This window comes from Nomascus leucogenys, chromosome 15 (genome assembly GCF_006542625.1).
Source record: "Nomascus leucogenys isolate Asia chromosome 15, Asia_NLE_v1, whole genome shotgun sequence".
NCBI lineage: Eukaryota > Metazoa > Chordata > Mammalia > Primates > Hylobatidae > Nomascus > Nomascus leucogenys.
In genome coordinates, this window is record NC_044395.1 from 64,063,629 (window position 1) to 64,080,851 (window position 17,223).

General features: G+C 52.5%; 1 protein-coding gene across 2 annotated transcripts in view; it reads left to right on the top strand.

Annotated features, from left to right (window-relative positions):
• The first annotated feature begins 487 nt into the window (after positions 1-487).
• Positions 488-17,223, top strand: part of PDE2A (phosphodiesterase 2A) — a 100,291-nt gene continuing 83,555 nt past the window's right edge. Inside the window, exon 1 of one of the 2 annotated variants that reach the window (XM_030829091.1) lies at positions 488-804. In XM_030829091.1, the coding sequence (XP_030684951.1) occupies positions 734-804 (71 nt within the window). In that variant the 5' untranslated portion in view covers positions 488-733. The remainder of the gene's footprint in view (positions 805-17,223) is intronic. The other variant, XM_030829093.1, reaches the window with a different exon arrangement.

The following is a 17,223-nucleotide window of genomic DNA, read 5'->3' on the forward strand; positions in this document are numbered from 1 at the left end:
TCTCTCAGACTTGAGGAGGGCACAAGCGTGTCCCCTCATCCCGAACGCTTCTGTGATGGGGCAGCAGAGGGTCTGGGTCTGCTGCCCCTCGAGTCCCCAGCCCCATCCTAGCCCATGAGGATTCTAAATCCCTCGTCCTCTCCCCTCTCTCCTTTGTCAGCCACTCCCCTTTCCCCCTACCCCGCTCTCTTTCTATTTCTGCCTCTGATTTTTTTTCATTTTCTGCCTTTGTTCCTCTGTGTGTGTGTGTTTCCCTATGCCTCTCTGATCTCTTTGTACTTCTATTTTGATCTCTCTAAGGCTCTGATCCCTCTCTCCTCTCCCTCTTCATGTATTACTGTCCCCCTTCCTGTCTCTGTTTATCTCTCAGTCTCTCTGTGTGTGAGTCTTTTTTCCTCTCTCCCAGTCAGACTCTCTCTCTACCCCTCCCTCTCTCCCTCTCTGTCTGGGCCTCTCTCTCTTCCTCCTCCCTCCTCCCTCCCCCTTCTGCATTATCAGACCTGCTCCAACCTCCTCCCAGAGCCAGCCGAGCAGCAGAGGCAGTGGCAGCGGGAGAGGCGGGAGCAGCGGGGCAGCAGAGCTGGATTGGGGTGTTGAGTCCAGGCTGAGTGGGGGGCAGCCCACTGCTCTTGGTCCCTGTGCCTGCTGGGGGTGCCCTGCCCGGAACTCCAGGCAGCGGGGACAGGGCGAGGTGCCACCTTAGTCTGGCTGGGGAAGCGGACGATGAGGAGTGATGGGGCAGGCATGCGGCCACTCCATCCTCTGCAGGAGCCAGCAGTACCCGGCAGCGCGACCGGCTGAGCCGTGAGTATAGTGAGGGGCTGGGGTGGTAAGCGGCTGTGAGAGGTGCCACAGACAGGGTCCTGGGAGTCCCTCCAAGGAGCTGGGGTTGGCATGGAGCTGAGCCACGTGGAAGGATCGATCCTGCTCCTGGGCACCCCTCCTCCCCGCGTTGCCAGACTGCAGCCTGGGGTGGGGGCAGGTTACCTCTGAGCAGAATGAGGGTGCCTAACGTCAGCCTAGTAGGTGATGAGGCTGGGATCCCATGGAAGGGGCTGCTGGTTGGAGGAGGGGCTGATAATGAACCTGAACCGCCTCTTCAAGGGCTGAAGGTGTATGTGGGGAGGGGGAGGTCTGCCAAGGAGTTGGGAGGAGCTCTCGGGGCTGCGATAGGCTGGTTCAGGACCCTGGAGAGGGAGAGTGTCTTGGCCCACCAAGGCTGTGTGTGTGTGAAGGAAGTGGGGAGGGGGATCGATGGAGAAAATATGAATAAGAGTGGCCCTGGAGCAAGAGAGGGTTAGAGGTAACCACCGTCCATGGAATTGAGAATTGGGGTTCAGGGACACCACTTTATGAAACTTTACCCCAAAGCGTCTGTCCCAGGATAGGGTTCCACGGAGCCAGATGGAATATGGTGCCAGCCTCGTGTGTGTCCACGTGCAGGGGGGTGCATGTGCAAGTGAGTGGGGGACTCCGTGGAGACACCCCTCTACTAAGGGCTGCCAGGGTGGCAGGTAGGGTGTGTGGGTGTGTGTGCGTGTGTGTGTGTGTGTGTGTGTGTGTACATGTGGAGTGTAAGGGACATGTTGGGTGTAGAGGGGCCTGTAGAGCTCTAGGGTCCTTGGTGGTTGGATGCAAAGCAGCCTGTCAGAGTTTGTGATCATCCCTGTGTGACTGAGAGTTTATTTGTATGTGTCTGAGTGTGAGTGCAGGTTGCTCTGCATATGTAGGTAGGTGTGTCTATTAGGTTGAGTTTGTATATTATGTGAGTTGTGTCTGCAAAATAGAGTGAATCAGTGTGCATTTTTTATCTGTTCCATGTGCATTCGTGTGTGTGTATTTGTTAATGTGTGAATAATAGCATTGCTGTGTGTGGAGGTGGATGTGGCTGTGTGCGTATAAGTATTCTGGTGTGGGTGTGTGATCATGGTGCTAGTGTGTGTATCGGTGCTTCTGTGGCTGCTGTGTGTGTGTATCTATATGTGTGTATTCCTCTGAGTGTGTGTGGGTGGCTGTTTCCTTCCCCTGGCAATTGAGGATACAGCTGGGACACCATGGCCCACTGATGCAGGGCAGGGAGGGGCTGAATGTATGACCACCTCTTTGAACTCAGGACAATTCATTCTACACCCTGTGGGAGAGATGCAGAAAAGAAATAGGCAATAATGACTCTGCCCTCTGGGGCTTCCTAAGCTTCACAGACATAAAATAGCTTGAGAATAATTAAGCAGTAGAGATCAATGTCATGCTAACAGGTGGGGGTGGGGTGGGAACTGCATAAGCAAAGGCCCTGGGCTGGGCTGGGCATGTCCTGGAGCAGTGAAGACACTGTATAGAGTGGGGGGCAGGCAGGACCCACATTCTGTATAACTTTGAGATCCAGGACTCTTAGGCTTTATCCAGAGAGCCCTGGGGAGCCCAGGAAGGTTTTATATAGGGGAGAGACATGATCAGATTTGGGTTCTAGAAACCTGCCCTGGACTGGGCATGGTGGCTCATGCCTGTAATCCCATGACTTTGGGAGGCAGAGGCAGGTGGATCACTTGAGGCCAGGAGTTTGAGACGAGCCTGGCCAATATGGTGAAACCCTGTCTCTACTAGAAATACAATAAAATTAGCTGGGTGTGGTGGCACACGCCTGTAGTCCCAGCTACTTAGAAGGCTGAGGCATGAGAATATGAGAATCGCTTGAACTTGGGAGGTGGAGGTTGCAGTGAGCTGAGATTGCCTTACTGCACTTTAGCCTGGGGGTGACAGAGTGAGACTCTGTCTCAAAAAAAAAAAAAAAAAAAAGAAAAAAAACTGCCTCGGTGGCATTGTCTGGGTTGAACTGGAAGAGAGAGGTGGGGCCAGGAGGCTAGAGTGGAGGCCAAGCCAATACAGGGGTCAGTGAGTTCTGAGGCTTTTTGAGAACTTGGGAAAGACTGGATAGATGAGAATAGGGAAGGGAGTGTCTAGGTGGCTCAGGCTTGGACTGGGGTCGGGGGTGTAGCGCAGACATCTCAGTAAGTCAGGATCTCATAAGGGAAAGGGCTCATGGAAGGCTCAGGAAAGCTGGGTGTGGGTGGGCTGAGGTAGTGGGAGAGAGCTTTGAAGTGTTTCTAGCTAGGATGCAGAGGGTCAGAGATCATGGAGCCATCTCTTGCCAGACAGGGAAACTGAGACTATGGCTTCATCACCATGCTTTGGCTGCAAGGCTGGGGCTCAACCTCTTCATCAGACCTGACCCTCAATATCATTCTCCTTCAGGCCCTGCCCAGAACCTCTTGGTTGCTGAGCTTGGTCAGCTCAGTGAGGGCTAATTGTCTTTATGCTCCCTGTACCCCCACCCCCCACAGTCATTCCCCCTGCCCACCAAACAGCTCCTGACACTCTTCCTGCTTCCCACTCCAGCCTCCTGTCCCCAGGGACTGCTGATGGCTTGGCTGGGATCTAGCCAAATGGTGGGGGGTGGGGGCGGGGGGTGGGGGGAAGAGCTCCCAGCAGTCCTCTACCCCTTGGTCTTAATGGACTGGGAGTCTCACCCTCAGCCATGCTGCTGTCAGGCCAGGCCTGTGCTCCCTGGGCTTCTGCTCTTTGGGCCTATGAAATCTCCTGACTCAGCATGATTCCACTGCTGCATTCATTCATTCAACCACTCAACAGGAACTCCTCAGTAGCTGCTTGGTGCCCACTTGGCTTGTCACTGGGGACACAGAGCAGACACTGATTCCCTGTTCTCAGGGAGTGCCCAGTCTGATGAAGGAGAAAGAAGTGGAAATCTGCAAACCCACAGGGTGAGCAGTGCTGTGTAGGAGGTGGGGGGCCCACAGCAAGCCCGGGCTTCAGAGGAAAAGACGTTTGAGCCAGACCTTGAAGGCTGGGTAGGAATCGCCCAGGCAGGGAAGAGCAGAAGGAACAGTTTGTGAAGGTGGGTAGGAAGGGCACAGGGCTAGGCACCTGACTCAGTGCAGCCTCTGGGTGGGAGAAGACAGTAAGGGCGTTTGGGTCATTTTCTAGCAGTTGTTTTAGTACTCTCTACAACTTGCCCTGCAGATCTATCCAGCCTGCTGTTTGCATACCCCCAGACACAGGATGTTCATCTCTTCCCTCCTGGGCAGCCCTTCCCTTGTGGTGGTTATATCTGTCCTGGGTCTTCTCTGCAGGGCCTAGCAACTCCAGGCTACCCAGCCTGGCCTTATGTCCTTTCTCCGTCCTGTGTCACTGTCCCCTGAAGTAGGGCCAGGCTAGGGCACAATGATCCAGGAGTGGCAAGAACACATCTAGGCAGAGAGTGGGAGAAATGCGCAGCCATTATTAACAAAAATCTGAGATGGGTGCAGGCCCTGACTCCTCTCCAAAAATAATGATAAAGGAGCAGGCATGGCCAAATAAGGGAGTGAGGACAGACAGCAGGAAGAACTTCCTACCAATGCAGAAGGGCTGTGAGTCTCTTGGCTTCATGAGAGTGGGCTGTGCATGTGAAAGAGAAGGTCTCAGAGGACAAGAGGGGAAATTGGAGGCAGAGGCACTGTCAGCCTCTGACTCTCCCATAGGTGAGTGAGTGAAGTCATCCAGGGAAAGGGAACTGGGGATGGGGAGCTGAGAGAGACAGGGGAGGGGGATCAGGACTCATCATTCATTCATTCAGCAGCCGTTCACTGGCCCTACCAAACGTGACACCCCTGGGGGCAGATGGACAGAGCCAGTGACCACGTGGATGGAAGCTCCGAGTCTTTCCTACCTGTGCCAGTGTCACAGGAAGGTATTTAGGAGGAGGGGCCATTGGGGCTGGCCTTATAAGGAAGAGGCACTTCAGGCTGAGTTGAGGGACAGCACTAGGAAGACGGAACAGCATATGCAAAGGCCTGGAGGTAAGGGCGAGCAGGATTTTGTTTACTCAGCACTATAGGAGTTCAGAGTGGCCTAGGCATGAAGTTCCAGGCTGGGGCGAAGCCCTGGGCAGTAGTGGAGCAAGAGAGGAGTGGGGAATTGAGCCTAGACTGTAGGAAGCACTTTCTTCCATGAAGGTGTCTCCAACAGGCTTGATGTGTAGGCATTATTGTAAGTTTGCAACTTCTTGGTCTCTCCTGGTGCTCCTGACCAGGGCCTGCTGAGGGGCCCAGCCTTGCTTGAGAAAGGGATGTTCAGTGAACAAAAGAGACTCTGCAAATGAGAGGGTGGGGGCCATGGGCTCCCTGTCAGCACCCTCATCCTCCTGGGAAGTCGATATATTTAGTAACAGGAATGTTTTCACACATTTATCTCCTATTGTTCAGCTGCTTGCTCCCTGGGGAAGGCCAGGTCCCCAGTGACGTGACCCACTTCTTGAAGTCCCTGAAGTCACCCTTCTCACTGCTCCCCCCACCCCAAAAAACAGGAGGCAACTGGGGCTTGGTGCAGCAGAACAGATTTGAGTCAAATATCTAGGAGGACTTCCCAACTGTGTAGTTGCTGAGATGTGTGGACCCTGGATTTCTGGGCTTTCATTCTTTGGATGGTTGTCTCGGGCGCGGAGGAGGCTTTGAAGATAGAGCAGAGAAGGTGGCAGACAGGCTTATGCTCAAATTTCAGCATACTCAAAGATGTACTGTTATTCTGTAGCTGTGTGGTCCTGGGCAAGTTACTTAACTTCTCTGAACCTTGTGTGAATAGTGGGGTGGAGATAATTATCCTTTCTTGGCAGGATGATTGTGAAGAATCTGGAAGTGCAGAGCTTAGCCCCTGGCATGCAGCAGGTGCTCACAAAGGTTAGCTACTGTCATTATGAACCACCCACGATCAGCCACACTTTCAGAAAGATTTAGTGGGGCCTGGAGAGGGAGAGACAAGAGTTGGGAGCCCAGGGCTGTCATCGTGTGGGAGGGACCAGGAGGCCTGAAACAGAGCTGTGGTTGTGGCTATGGTGAGAAGCACAAAGCTCTGTGGGAGGGACCGAGGTTTCTCAGAGAAGTGTGGCCACCTCATTAAGTTGTTCCGACTGGTCTGAGACCAATCCCCAGAAAATACAATGGAAGAAAGGGCTTGGTGAAGAAGGGGTTAAGTCTGTGGCCACGCCCATGCAGTCTGTGAGCCATTCTGGGAGCTGTAGTCTGTTGTGAATTTGCAGTAAGCATAGTTTGTACTGCCTCTTTTGATCCAAATCCACACCCTGCTGCCAAGGCTGGCTGAGGACCGGCCCTGGTGGGTGCTGGGCTGTGTGGGGCCCAAAGGTGAAGCAGCATCGACCTCTTCCCTCAGGGACCCCCTGGCTTGCTATGTGTTGGGGGGTGCAGTAGGAGCAGGGATAAAAGTATTAAGCCATAATTACGACTTCTCACATGTTCACACAGAAGTTTACAGCTTCCTGAGCACTGTTTCCACATCTGTGATCTCATTTAATCCTCACCACAAACCCAAGAGACTGCTGTTTTCTGGATGAAGAAACGGAGGATCCAGGAGGGGAAATCGCTTGCCCACAGGTATTCAGCCAGTGATGATGGAGCCAGACCTGGGGCACAAGTCTGTCTGCTTCCAGAGCTCCTGCTCTTTCCATACATTACTGTTCCAGATGGCAGACAGGCAAGATGTGGACAACTAAAGTTGGATGTGAGACATCTCAGCAGAGGAACAGCTGAGCAGAGAGCTGCTGATTCCAGGCTGAGAGTTTGGACTTTGTGTTGTGGCCCACCAGGATCCACCCAAGGGTTTTCTGATTAGAGCTGAGCTTTGAGAGAATTGATCTTGCAGCCTAGGCTGAACGTATTGAACTGGAGAAACCAAAGACAGACTGAGGCTTCTAAATCCCATCCTTGGTGCACCCAGCACTTTGCTCCTCTGCCTACTCCATGCTTCTCCTCAGTTTCTTCCTTCTACTCTCCTTCATCTTCTTCCCCCAGCCTTTTTTTTTTTTTTTTTTTTTTTTTTTTAATAGAGACAGTGTCTTGCTGGCTGGAGTACAGTGGTGCCATAATAGCTCACTGCAGCCTCGAATTCCTGGGCTGAAGTCCTCCTGCCTGGGGCTCCCAAAGTGCTGGGATTACAGGTGTGAGCCACTGCACCCAGCCCATCTTCCTCTTTCTCTCCTACTCCTCTGTGCCTCGGGCTGAGGAGTGATGACTTTTATACCATAGAGCTGTGCTGTAATATCACATGTCTCCAGAAGGGGGTGCTGTCACATACAGTCCATTCCAGCCTGAATCTTCCTTATGTTTGAAGGGCCAGTAGAAGTGTTGGACAAGTGGCAGAGATGAAGGGTGGAGAGAAGGATAGTCCATTATTCTCCACCTCCATTGAGCCCAGGACGTGAGAGCCCTGCTGAAATGGCTTTGGGAGGAATGAAGGCTGAGGAGAGGTTGGACCCCAGCCAGAAGGGACAGACATACTGAGTTAAGCCAGAGGAAATTTTCTCCTCATGGTTCTGGGACAGGCTAAGATTTGAAAATGCATCTAGAATGACATTGCAGTTGGGGTCTGGGTTTCTTGTGGGTCATGACTTGTTTGATACTGAGGTGTTGGGGATATTGCTTGGTTTATTCATGTTTGTGTCTCAGTGTGTGTATGTGTACCTGAATGTGAGCTTCCAGTTGTGCATGTCTGTATGCTGATCTGAGAGGGTGAGAATGTGTGGGTCAGTGTTCGTATGAAAGTGTGAACATACTCATATGTGTGAGCATGTGAGTGTCCTTTTTTTGTTTAGTTTAGTTTTGAGACAGTGTCTCACACTCTCACCCAGACTGGAGTGCAGTGGCGTGATCTCGGCTCACCACAACCTCCGCCTCCCAGGCTCAAGTGATTCTCCTGCCTCAGCCTCCCAAGTAGCTGGGACTACAGGCATGCACCACCACACCTGCATAATTTTTGTATTTTTAGTAGAGACGGGGTTTCACCATGTTGGCCAGGCTGGTCTCGAACTCCTGACCTCAAATGATCCACCCACCTCAGCCACCCAAAGTACTGGGATTACAGGCATGAGCCACTGCACCCGGCCGTGACTGTCCATTTTTATGTCTGATTTTGGTAAACAGTAATATGCATGTGAGTGTGGCTTGTGTGTGTGTACATGTATGTAGAGTGCCATATACATATGTTCTAGTCAAACCGTATGTGTGTTCCCTGTGTATACAGATGCCTGTGTCTGAATGTGAGCACAGGGATGAGGGCATGTGTGTGTGTAAAGGCCCAGACACCTGCTGTGCTAACCGTTAAGGCCACGCCTAATGTCTGGCTATTCAACACTTTTTCTCCTGGGTCCCGCTTTCCTGTAGGTAGAGACCATTGAAGGGCTGGGCTTCCTGCAGGGGACTCTGGCCCAGAGTCAGGCTTTGTGTTCAGTCTCAGGTTGGGCCAGCCAGGGTCCTAGTCTATCGGATTGAGCAGCTGGACATGGCTGGGAAATGTCTAGGTTCCATTCTCCCCAGGAACTCTTAATGGTCACAACTTAAAGAGTTTCAGGGACTCCTCTTGTACTGATGCAACTACTGAAGTCCAGAGAGGTGCAGTGATTAACCCAAGGTCACCCAGCAGGACCCAGGATGAGATGATAGGGCTTGGAGCAGAGAGGGGAGTGTCTGACCTGGAAGGCTGCCCTCCCTCCAGCCCCTAGAGCAGGCGGGGAGCTCAGAGGAGAGCCAAGTCTGTGGTGTGAAGCCACCTCCTGCACCTGGCCATTTCCATGCCTCCTGGGCCTCAGAGGCTGCCTTTGAAGTTTTTACCAGAGCTTCTGCATGCTGTGAGATTCCTCCTGGGGACATGTGAAGTGACTGTTCCGTGGAGCATGGAGACTCCATGGAGAGGAGCCCAGTGGTGAAGTAAGGCCAGGGGAGGGGCTTCCTCTGGAAGCCTCAATTTCTTCTTTGCAGTAGTTGCTTTTTTTCACGTTTTTTTTTGTTTGTTTTTTAGGTTTTCACTGTTCTAACATTCAAGGCTTTCCCTGTTATCTCTCTTTGAGCTCTTAGTACTGAGACAGTGCTGGGGTTTGGGGCAGTCCTGGAGGCCCAGCTGGGCTCAATGTGAGGGTGGCAGGGCAGTCCCTTAGGGACAGGGCTGCTCGGGAGAGAGGGATGAGCTTCCTGCCCATAGTGGGGAGGTATGAGCAGGGGCTGGACAGCCTGGTTAGCAAGGCTGTATACGAGGTACCTACCCTAGCGAAGAAGTTGGTTGCAGATTATCTTGAGTCCCTTCAAGCTGTAGCTGCCATGGGGGCCAGAGAAGAATGTGCCTCAGCTCTCTTGGGCCTGGGGAGGATTGAGTCCACTCCACAGAGTGCTCCTGGTGTCCTGGGCAGTGGAAGGTGCAGTGGAGGTTTTGTTTATTTGTCTGAGACAGAGTTTTGCTCTTGTTGCCTAGGCCGGAGTGCAATGGCACAATCTAGGCTCACTGCAACCTCCACCTCCTGGGTTCAAGCGATTCTCCTGCCTCACTGCAGGAGTGAGGCAGACTGCACACCTGGAAGCAGAGAGATCCCATTCCCTGGAGAACTGAAGGGAAATTTGTCTTCCTGGAGGTTTGGGGCTGGAGGCACGGGCTGGATGGGAGGACACTCTGGGGTGGAGTTGGGGTGGGATGGGGAGGACTGGGCAAGTCCGAGGGGGCTCTGCTGTTGAGCACCCGCAGGAAGGAGCAGGGAGGCATATCCTGAATCATGCAGGGCTCTAGGGTGGGAGGCCCATGGTTGTGGGGCTCAAACATGGGCTCTGGTTGGGGCAGAGGAGAGGCTTCCTGGGGTTGGGGTCTGGGCAGGAATTGGGGTAGGAAAGGGGAGAAGCAGCAGTTGGGTACCACCTCCTTCCCAGGTCAGGTAATTCAGAGTTGTCTTAAAACTGTCAGTGGGCCAGACATAGTGGCTCACGCCTGTAACCCAAGCACTTTGGGAGGCCAAGGTGGGTGGATCACCTGAGGTTGGGAGTTCGAGACCAGCCTGGCCAACATGGAGAAACTCTGTCTTTACTAAAAATACAGAATTAGCTGGGCATGGTGGTGGATGCCTGTAATCCCAGCTACTTGGGGGGCTGAGGCAGGAGAATCGCTTGAACCCAGGAGGTGGAGGTTGCAGTGAGCCTAGATTGTGCCATTGCACTCCAGCCTAGGCAACAAGAGCAAAACTCTGTCTCAAACAAATAAACAAAACCTCTCAGTGGGGTGGGATCTGGGGTCCAGATGGAGAGAACTAATGTTTACAGAGTGACCTTTATGTTTTAAAAATGATTATTTAAGGAGGCGATTAAACAAATCGCCTCCTTAAATAATCCTTCAAGGGAGGCCGGGTGCGGTGGCTCATGCCTGTAATCCCAGTACTTTGGGAGGCTGAGGCAGGCGGATCACGAGGTCAGGAGATCGAGACCATCCTGGCTAACACGGTGAAACCCTGTCTCTACTAAAAATACAAAAAATTAGCCGGGCGTGGTGGCGGGTGCCTGTAGTCCCAGCTACTGGGGAGGCTGAGGCAGGATAATGGCGTGAACCCGGGAGGCGGAGCTTGCAGTGAGCCAAGATTGTGCCACTGCACTCCAGCCTGAGGGACAGAGCAAGACTCCGTCTCAAAAAAAAAAAAAAAAAAAAAAAAAATCCTCCGACCCCTATTTTGTAGAGGGGAAACAGATGACAAACTTAAATGGTTTAACTGAAGACTGTTAGTGAAGCAACTATTATGGAGATGGGGAAGGCTTAAGGGAACCAGCAGGACATGGTTACTCAGGACTGGCATCCAAGGGGCCATGGGCGTTGACGGCGGGGGGGGGGGTGGGGGTCAAAGAGAGTGCCCCAGCTCCATGAGCCAGATCCCTGGAGATGGGACTGCCCTGCAGGAGCTGTGGCCGTAGCCACTGCTTGTCAAAGGAGGCAGGTGGGTGAGGGGGTGAATACCCACCATGAGCCTGCATGCTTCTCACCCTTTGCTCTCCTGCCAGCACCCTGACCCTCACTGGCAGAATTCATCTGGGTGCCAGGGGGCAAGGGAGCCCTGGATGAAGCTGCCACTTTGAAGTCGGCCTCTGGGGCACACAACCAGGCAGCAAAGGTTAGAGATTGGATGTGGAGGGACAAAGAGATGATGGGAAACTGAAGAACAGAGAGGGCATGGACTTGCCCAAGGTCACACAGCCTGTTGATATCAGAATTGGAGTCAGAAGCCAGGCTCTGCCTCTGAACACTCACTTTTTTGTTTGTTTGTTTGTTTGGTTGGTTGGTTTTTTTTTTTTGTTTTTTTTTTTTTTTTTTGAGACAGTCTTGCTCTGTCGCCCAGGCTGGAGTGCAGTGGTGCGATCTTGTCTCACTGCAACCTCCACCTCCTGGGTTCAAGTGATTCTCCTGCCTCAGCCTCCCAAGTAGCTGGGATCACAGGCACCTGCCAGCATGCCCAGCTAATTTTTGTACTTTTGGTAGAGACGGGGTTTCACCATATTGGCCAGGCTGGTCTCGAACTCCTGCTCTCAGGTGATCTGTCCGCCTCGACCTCCCAAAGTGCTGGGATTACAGGCATGAGCCACTGCACCTGGCCTGAACACTCACTTTGTCACATTCACTGAGGTCTCCTGAGTGGACTCATACGCGCGTTATCTACTCTCTGGCTGAGAGCTGCTTCCTGCCGTGACCGCTGCGCTCTGTATCTGGGCAGCACAGGGGCTGCTGAAGAATGTCATTCTCAGAATGCAGTGTGCCCTGGAGCCCCCCAAGCCACCTGCTCATTCATCCCAACTGGCCTTGAGGGTTCCCTGGTGTGCCCTGCCTATGCTTGTCACCCTGGCCATGGAAATGGACCCGAAAGCCCTTGCTCTCCACTTCATTAGAGACAGGCACACCCAGATGCAGGCAATTGATTTTGTCAGGTGAGTGCTGGGAACGCTGATGAGGACCCTTCCTGAGGAGGCGATGCTGGGTCTTAGCCTTAAAGAACAAATGAGAGTTTTCCAGGTGGAGGAGAAGAGGAAGGGTATTCCAGGCAAAAAGCCCTGTAAGAGCAAAGGTGTGAGCAGCAAGAAGTCAAGGGTGGCAGGTTCAGGGCTCCTGGGCTGGAGGAAGGGCCTGGCAGTGGAGAGGAAGGGAGTGAAGGTCCAGCTCACAAAGGGAAGCAGAGGAAAGTTTAAGCAGGGTCAGGCCATGGTTAGCTTTGGGGTTAGGAAGCTCCAAGTGATGGGTGAAGTAGGGGGGCTAGACCCAGGTGAGAGGCAGTATTGGGGTTGGCCGAGGACATGTGAGTTGCATAAATGGGCCAGAGGAGGGGTGACAGCCACTACCTCCCGGCTCACCTGCCTGAGCTAAGGCCCTAGTTCCTCAGTGTCTGCCCACCAATGCAGGTGTGTGGCAGCTCTAGACCCTCCTCTAGGGACATCCCTCCCTGCCTCATGCTGCCGGTGGCTTTCACTCTTTGGAGCACTCATCCATGGCACCCATAAGCCACCCCCTCAGACAATGGCCCCTAAAGCAAACCTGTGTCACCGCTGCCTATCTCTTGATAACACTATGACCCCTCCATTGCCAAATCTGATAAAAGACCTCCCTTTGAAGACCTTCCTCCTGGAGTTGGATCTCAGTCCTTCTTGCTATCCAGAGCCTGGGCCTTGGGCCTCCCTGGGAGGTGAGTCAGTGAGGGCAGCCCCCTTATGGTGCTGGGAGTTGAGGGACCTTGGCCCAGCCAACTCATCCCTGTTGTGTCAGCCTCTCTGGGCCTGGGCAGCCGACTCATTTTCAGTGCTAATTAGCATCTCCCCTGCAGCTTTCTGCCCCACTCTAAGTGCTTGACAATCATTAGGTGCTATTGTGTGCAACTGGATCCCAGCTCCAGCACCTCTCTGCCCCAGCTTCTCCTCCAGACCCCAGCTGCCTGAGATAAGGGACCTGGCCACAAACATGCAACACAACCGAAACCCAGACACAATCTAGGCATAGGGACTTGAACACCAACATAAATATACAAAGAGGAAAAACCCAATAACACAGAAGAACTCCCCACACCAAGAAGCAGACCATAGCACAGAGAGACCCACAGTACACACACAGCACAGACACCAACAGATGCTGAAAAGCAGACACAGGATCATTCCAAAAAGTGACCCAGAAACGAAAACAGAACAAATGGGAACACCAATGCACATGACACAGGTATACACATCTAGATATGCAACACAGGTATGATTCAGCACACGTGTGGCGCATCCCAGGGAAGCGCTTGCACTTGGCATATACACAGATGCCAAGATAGTCAGAGCGAGCTGCCTGTGGTTCCCCACCTGTGCAGTGTCTCTCACCTCTGGGCTGCCACACATGCTGTTGCCTGGAACGCCCTTTCCTAATGCCCTCCTCTTTTTACCTGGCTAATTCCTGTCATTCTTCAGATCTTCTAGGAAGACTTCTGCCTCCTTGATAGGGGGCTTTCCATACTCCCCAGCCTCGGAGTGCTTCCTGCCACATGGCATCACTGACTGTTTTCCAGTGAGTTTCTGTCAAGTTTTGGGATGAAGGATTTTGCCTGTGCTCGGTGAGGGGGTGACTGTGGGTGTGAGTGGGTGATTAGGGCCAAAAAAAACCCCAAAAAACTGAACAGAGGCAAATTTGGAGGGAAATGAGTTAGGAATAGCTGTGAGGAGCCTCCCCTACTCAGGGCCTCGGAAGATATTTATTTCTGTATTTATTTATTTATTTATTGAGACAGAGTCTTGCTCTGTCACCCAGGCTGGAGGGCAGTGGTGCTATCCTGGCTCACAGCAACCTCCACCTCCCAGGTTCAGGCGATTCTCCTGCCTCAGCCTCCCGACTAGCTGGGATTACAGGTGTGCACCACCATGCCTGGCTAATTTTTGTATATTTAGCAGAGACGGGGTTTCACCATGTTGGCCAGGCTGGTCTTGAACTCCTGAGCTCAGGTGATCCTCCTGCCTCGGCCTCCCAAAGTGCTGGGATTACAGGCGTGAGCCACTGCGCCCGACCTCAGAAGACACTGAAACCCACAGAGAGGACACAGCCAGATGCCCTCTGCCTCATTTTCTCAGACCCTGCCTGATTTCTCTTATGTTTCTTCTAGGCTTGCTGCCTGACACAGTTCCCTCCTTCCCAGAGCTGGCCTTGCCCCTTGCCACCTCTCGGACCTCGCACATACTCACTCACCTTCTCTGCTTGGCTGTGCCCTACCCCTACTTCTAAGTCTAGTGAAATCCTTGTTATTCAAGGCCTGAGGTCAGTGGGCACGTCATCCATGCCTGGCGTCCTAACCCGTGCCACTGAGTATTGTGAAGGGAGGTAGTGGAGGGACGTGCTTGGGAGCACAAGCCTTGAGGACTGTCTCTTGGTTCAGATCTCTGCTCCTCTACTTCTTAGCTGCAGGATTGTGCAAGTTCTGCCACCTTTGTTCCCTCATCTGTAGAAAGGAGAGGATAATAGAGCCCACCTCATTAGGGCAGCCATGAGGATTAAATGAGACACAGTGTGTAATGTACCTGGCTCCCTCTCCAGGTTGCGTGAGAGCAGGGAGAGAGCTAATGAGATCAAGGATGTGCAAATGCACTCAGAAGGTGCCTAGTGGGTCCTTGCTAATTGGCACTTAGTGAAACAAACACCTCCTGTGTGAGCACCTACTATGTGCCTCCGTAGTGGGCTCTGTGCCCCGCCCCTCCTTAGTTTCTGCACGGCTGCCAGTTCTGCACAGCTGTTACTGCTGTGGGGGCTCAGAAGGTGGGGGTGTGACTACTTTTTCAAAATTTATTTTTAATTTTTTACATCTGTTTTATGGAGGCATAATTTACGTACAATAAAATCACCAATTTAGAGTGTATAATGAGTTTTGATAAATATATACGGTCATAACCACCATGACAATTAAGAAAATAATATTTTTATCCTGGCAAACTTCCCTTGTGCCCTTTGTAGTCAGTCCTTTTGACGGGGACTTCTTATAGGAGTGTGAGAAGTACTGGGTTTTCCTCGGGCTGAAAACCTGGGCACATGGAGTGGGGGGTGCCTCAGACATGCTGGAAGTTGCCAGGGAACTGCTGACCCTCTCTGGGCCTTGGTTCCTGGCAGAGGCAGTGCAGCCAGGCAGGGGAAGGGATGCTCAGGCCTTGGTCTCCTGAGGGCAAGCCTTGGATGTGAGGGCTGGATCGGCTGGAAGTGGTGGCTTCAGAAACCCATAGAGTGGGTGACAGGGTAGGGAGTTGGTGTTTCCACAAACCCTCCCCTCCTTTGACCAGGTGTGCCCTGTGGTCCTGGTGGAAATGGCTATATATTGTCCAGACTGTAGCAGGGGCTGGCCAAGATGGTCCACTCCTCTCTCCATCCTCCCCCAACAAGGGGCCTAAACCCCACTCTATAGATTAACAATTCCCTGAAAAGAAGGGGGTCACTTTTGTTCCCCAGTTCTAGAACCTAATATTAAAGCAATTATGTAACTAGCAATAAATTACTTAAAGTAGTGACTCACTCAGCTTAATTAGAGCGCAAGCAGGGAGGGATTAAGGTATTTTTAGAGCACGCACCTCACTCTCTTCTGTGGGGGAGGCCTCTGTGCAAGGTGGGGGTGGAAAAAAGGCTGGGAACTCATGGGAGCACCCCAGGTGTCTGCAAGGAGATGAAAGCTGATCCTCCGCCCCACTGAGGTCCTAAGGAAGAAAGGCCGAGTCAGAGCTGCAGCAGGAGGGATTCAGATCAGACTCAAGAACACTTCCCATTGGTGCTTATTGGAGAACTGGGACGGCAACACTAGATTGTAAACTCTGTGAGGGCTGATTAGGTCTGTGACCGCCTCCTCACCCAGTGGCAGACCAAGAATGAGACTTGGGAGCCAGACACAACTGGGTGTGAATCCTGCCTTTGCGGTTGCCAGCATGTGGGCTTGGGCAGGCTCCTTTATCACCAGAAGCTTTGCCATCTCCTCCACTATAAAATGGGCACAATAACATCCACCTGCATGCATATTATAAGGATTGAGTGGGTTAAAATGTGCAAAGCAAGACTTAGTGCTCAGCTGGGCACAGCGGCTCACACCTGTAATCCCAGTACTTTGGGAGGCTGAGACAGAGTCCTTCAGCCCACTAGTTTTGAGACCAGCCTGGGAAACATAGGGAGACCCTGTCTCTTAAAAGAAAAAAAAAATTAGGAGACTCAGTGCTGACTCTGCTAGACCAAAAGCCCCACAAAGGCAGAGATTAGGTTTGGTTTGTGTTGTTCATTGTTGTATCTCAAGCTTCATTCATAGGACTGCACAAAGTAGGTGTTCAGTAAATGCTTTGTTGTGTGACTGCATGTTAATTTTGTTCCCATTCTCTTGCTCCAAAAAAAAAGTTCATTTTCCTGAGGTTGTGAGTGAAGAAAATAGGTAGTGTGGGCTGGGTGTGGTGTCTCATGCCTGTAATCCCCAGCACTTTGGGAAGCTGAGGCGGGAGGATAACTTGAGGCCAGGAGTTCAAGACCAGCCTGGGTAACTTAGCAAGACCCCATCTCTACTTCAAAAAAATTTAAAACAGAAAAAAATCTAGGGTGTGTGGCGGGGGCAGGTGGGGAGGTTGCAGGGGTGCCTCACAGGTGGGAGTCTGGCATTTCTCCTCCAGGCTGAGGAGGTGGTGACTTCCAGGGAAAGTCCTGGGAGGGATCAGAACCACAGCTCCAGCCTGCTTGGATGAGGGTGGTCTTCTGGCTGCCAGGAGGGTAGCTAGGTGGGAAGATCTGCCCTTGTTTCCTCCATAACCTGGGGTGGGAGGAGCCTAATCTGATGGGGGAGACCAGAACCCTCACCCACCATTGCTGGCAGTTCAGAGAACGCAGCGATAAGTCGGGGTGGGGCAACCTGAAAGGCTTCCCAGAGGATTGGATGGGAGGATTAGGCGGAGAAGACATCTGGCATCCGTAAAATGGAGTAATGATTCTGACCCTGCAGGTTTTCTGGGAGGATTAAATGAGTTACATTTTAAAGATGCCTGGTACATGCCTGCCAGGAGAAGGCACAACATATGAACTCCCTCCCTCTTCCCTCCACCCCTCCTCAGCTCCTGTGACATCAGGAGGGACATGCCCTGCCCTGCTCACAGAGGCTGGGTGGGAGGCTCCCATCATGGCCTTCACTGAGGCCGCCTCTGCAGTTGGACCAAGCTGGACACACAGTAGGTGCACACAATAGATGGGGGCAGGTCTGTGCTTGTTTTACCAGGGTGTTGGGAGGCTGAGGGAAGGGCACAGCTGGACTGAAGTGATGGAGTTCAATCCCTGCTCCTCCCCCAGAACCGAGATCCCAAGACGTGTATGCCCAGTGGCTGCTCTGATCAGCTCTGACCAGCTCTCCTC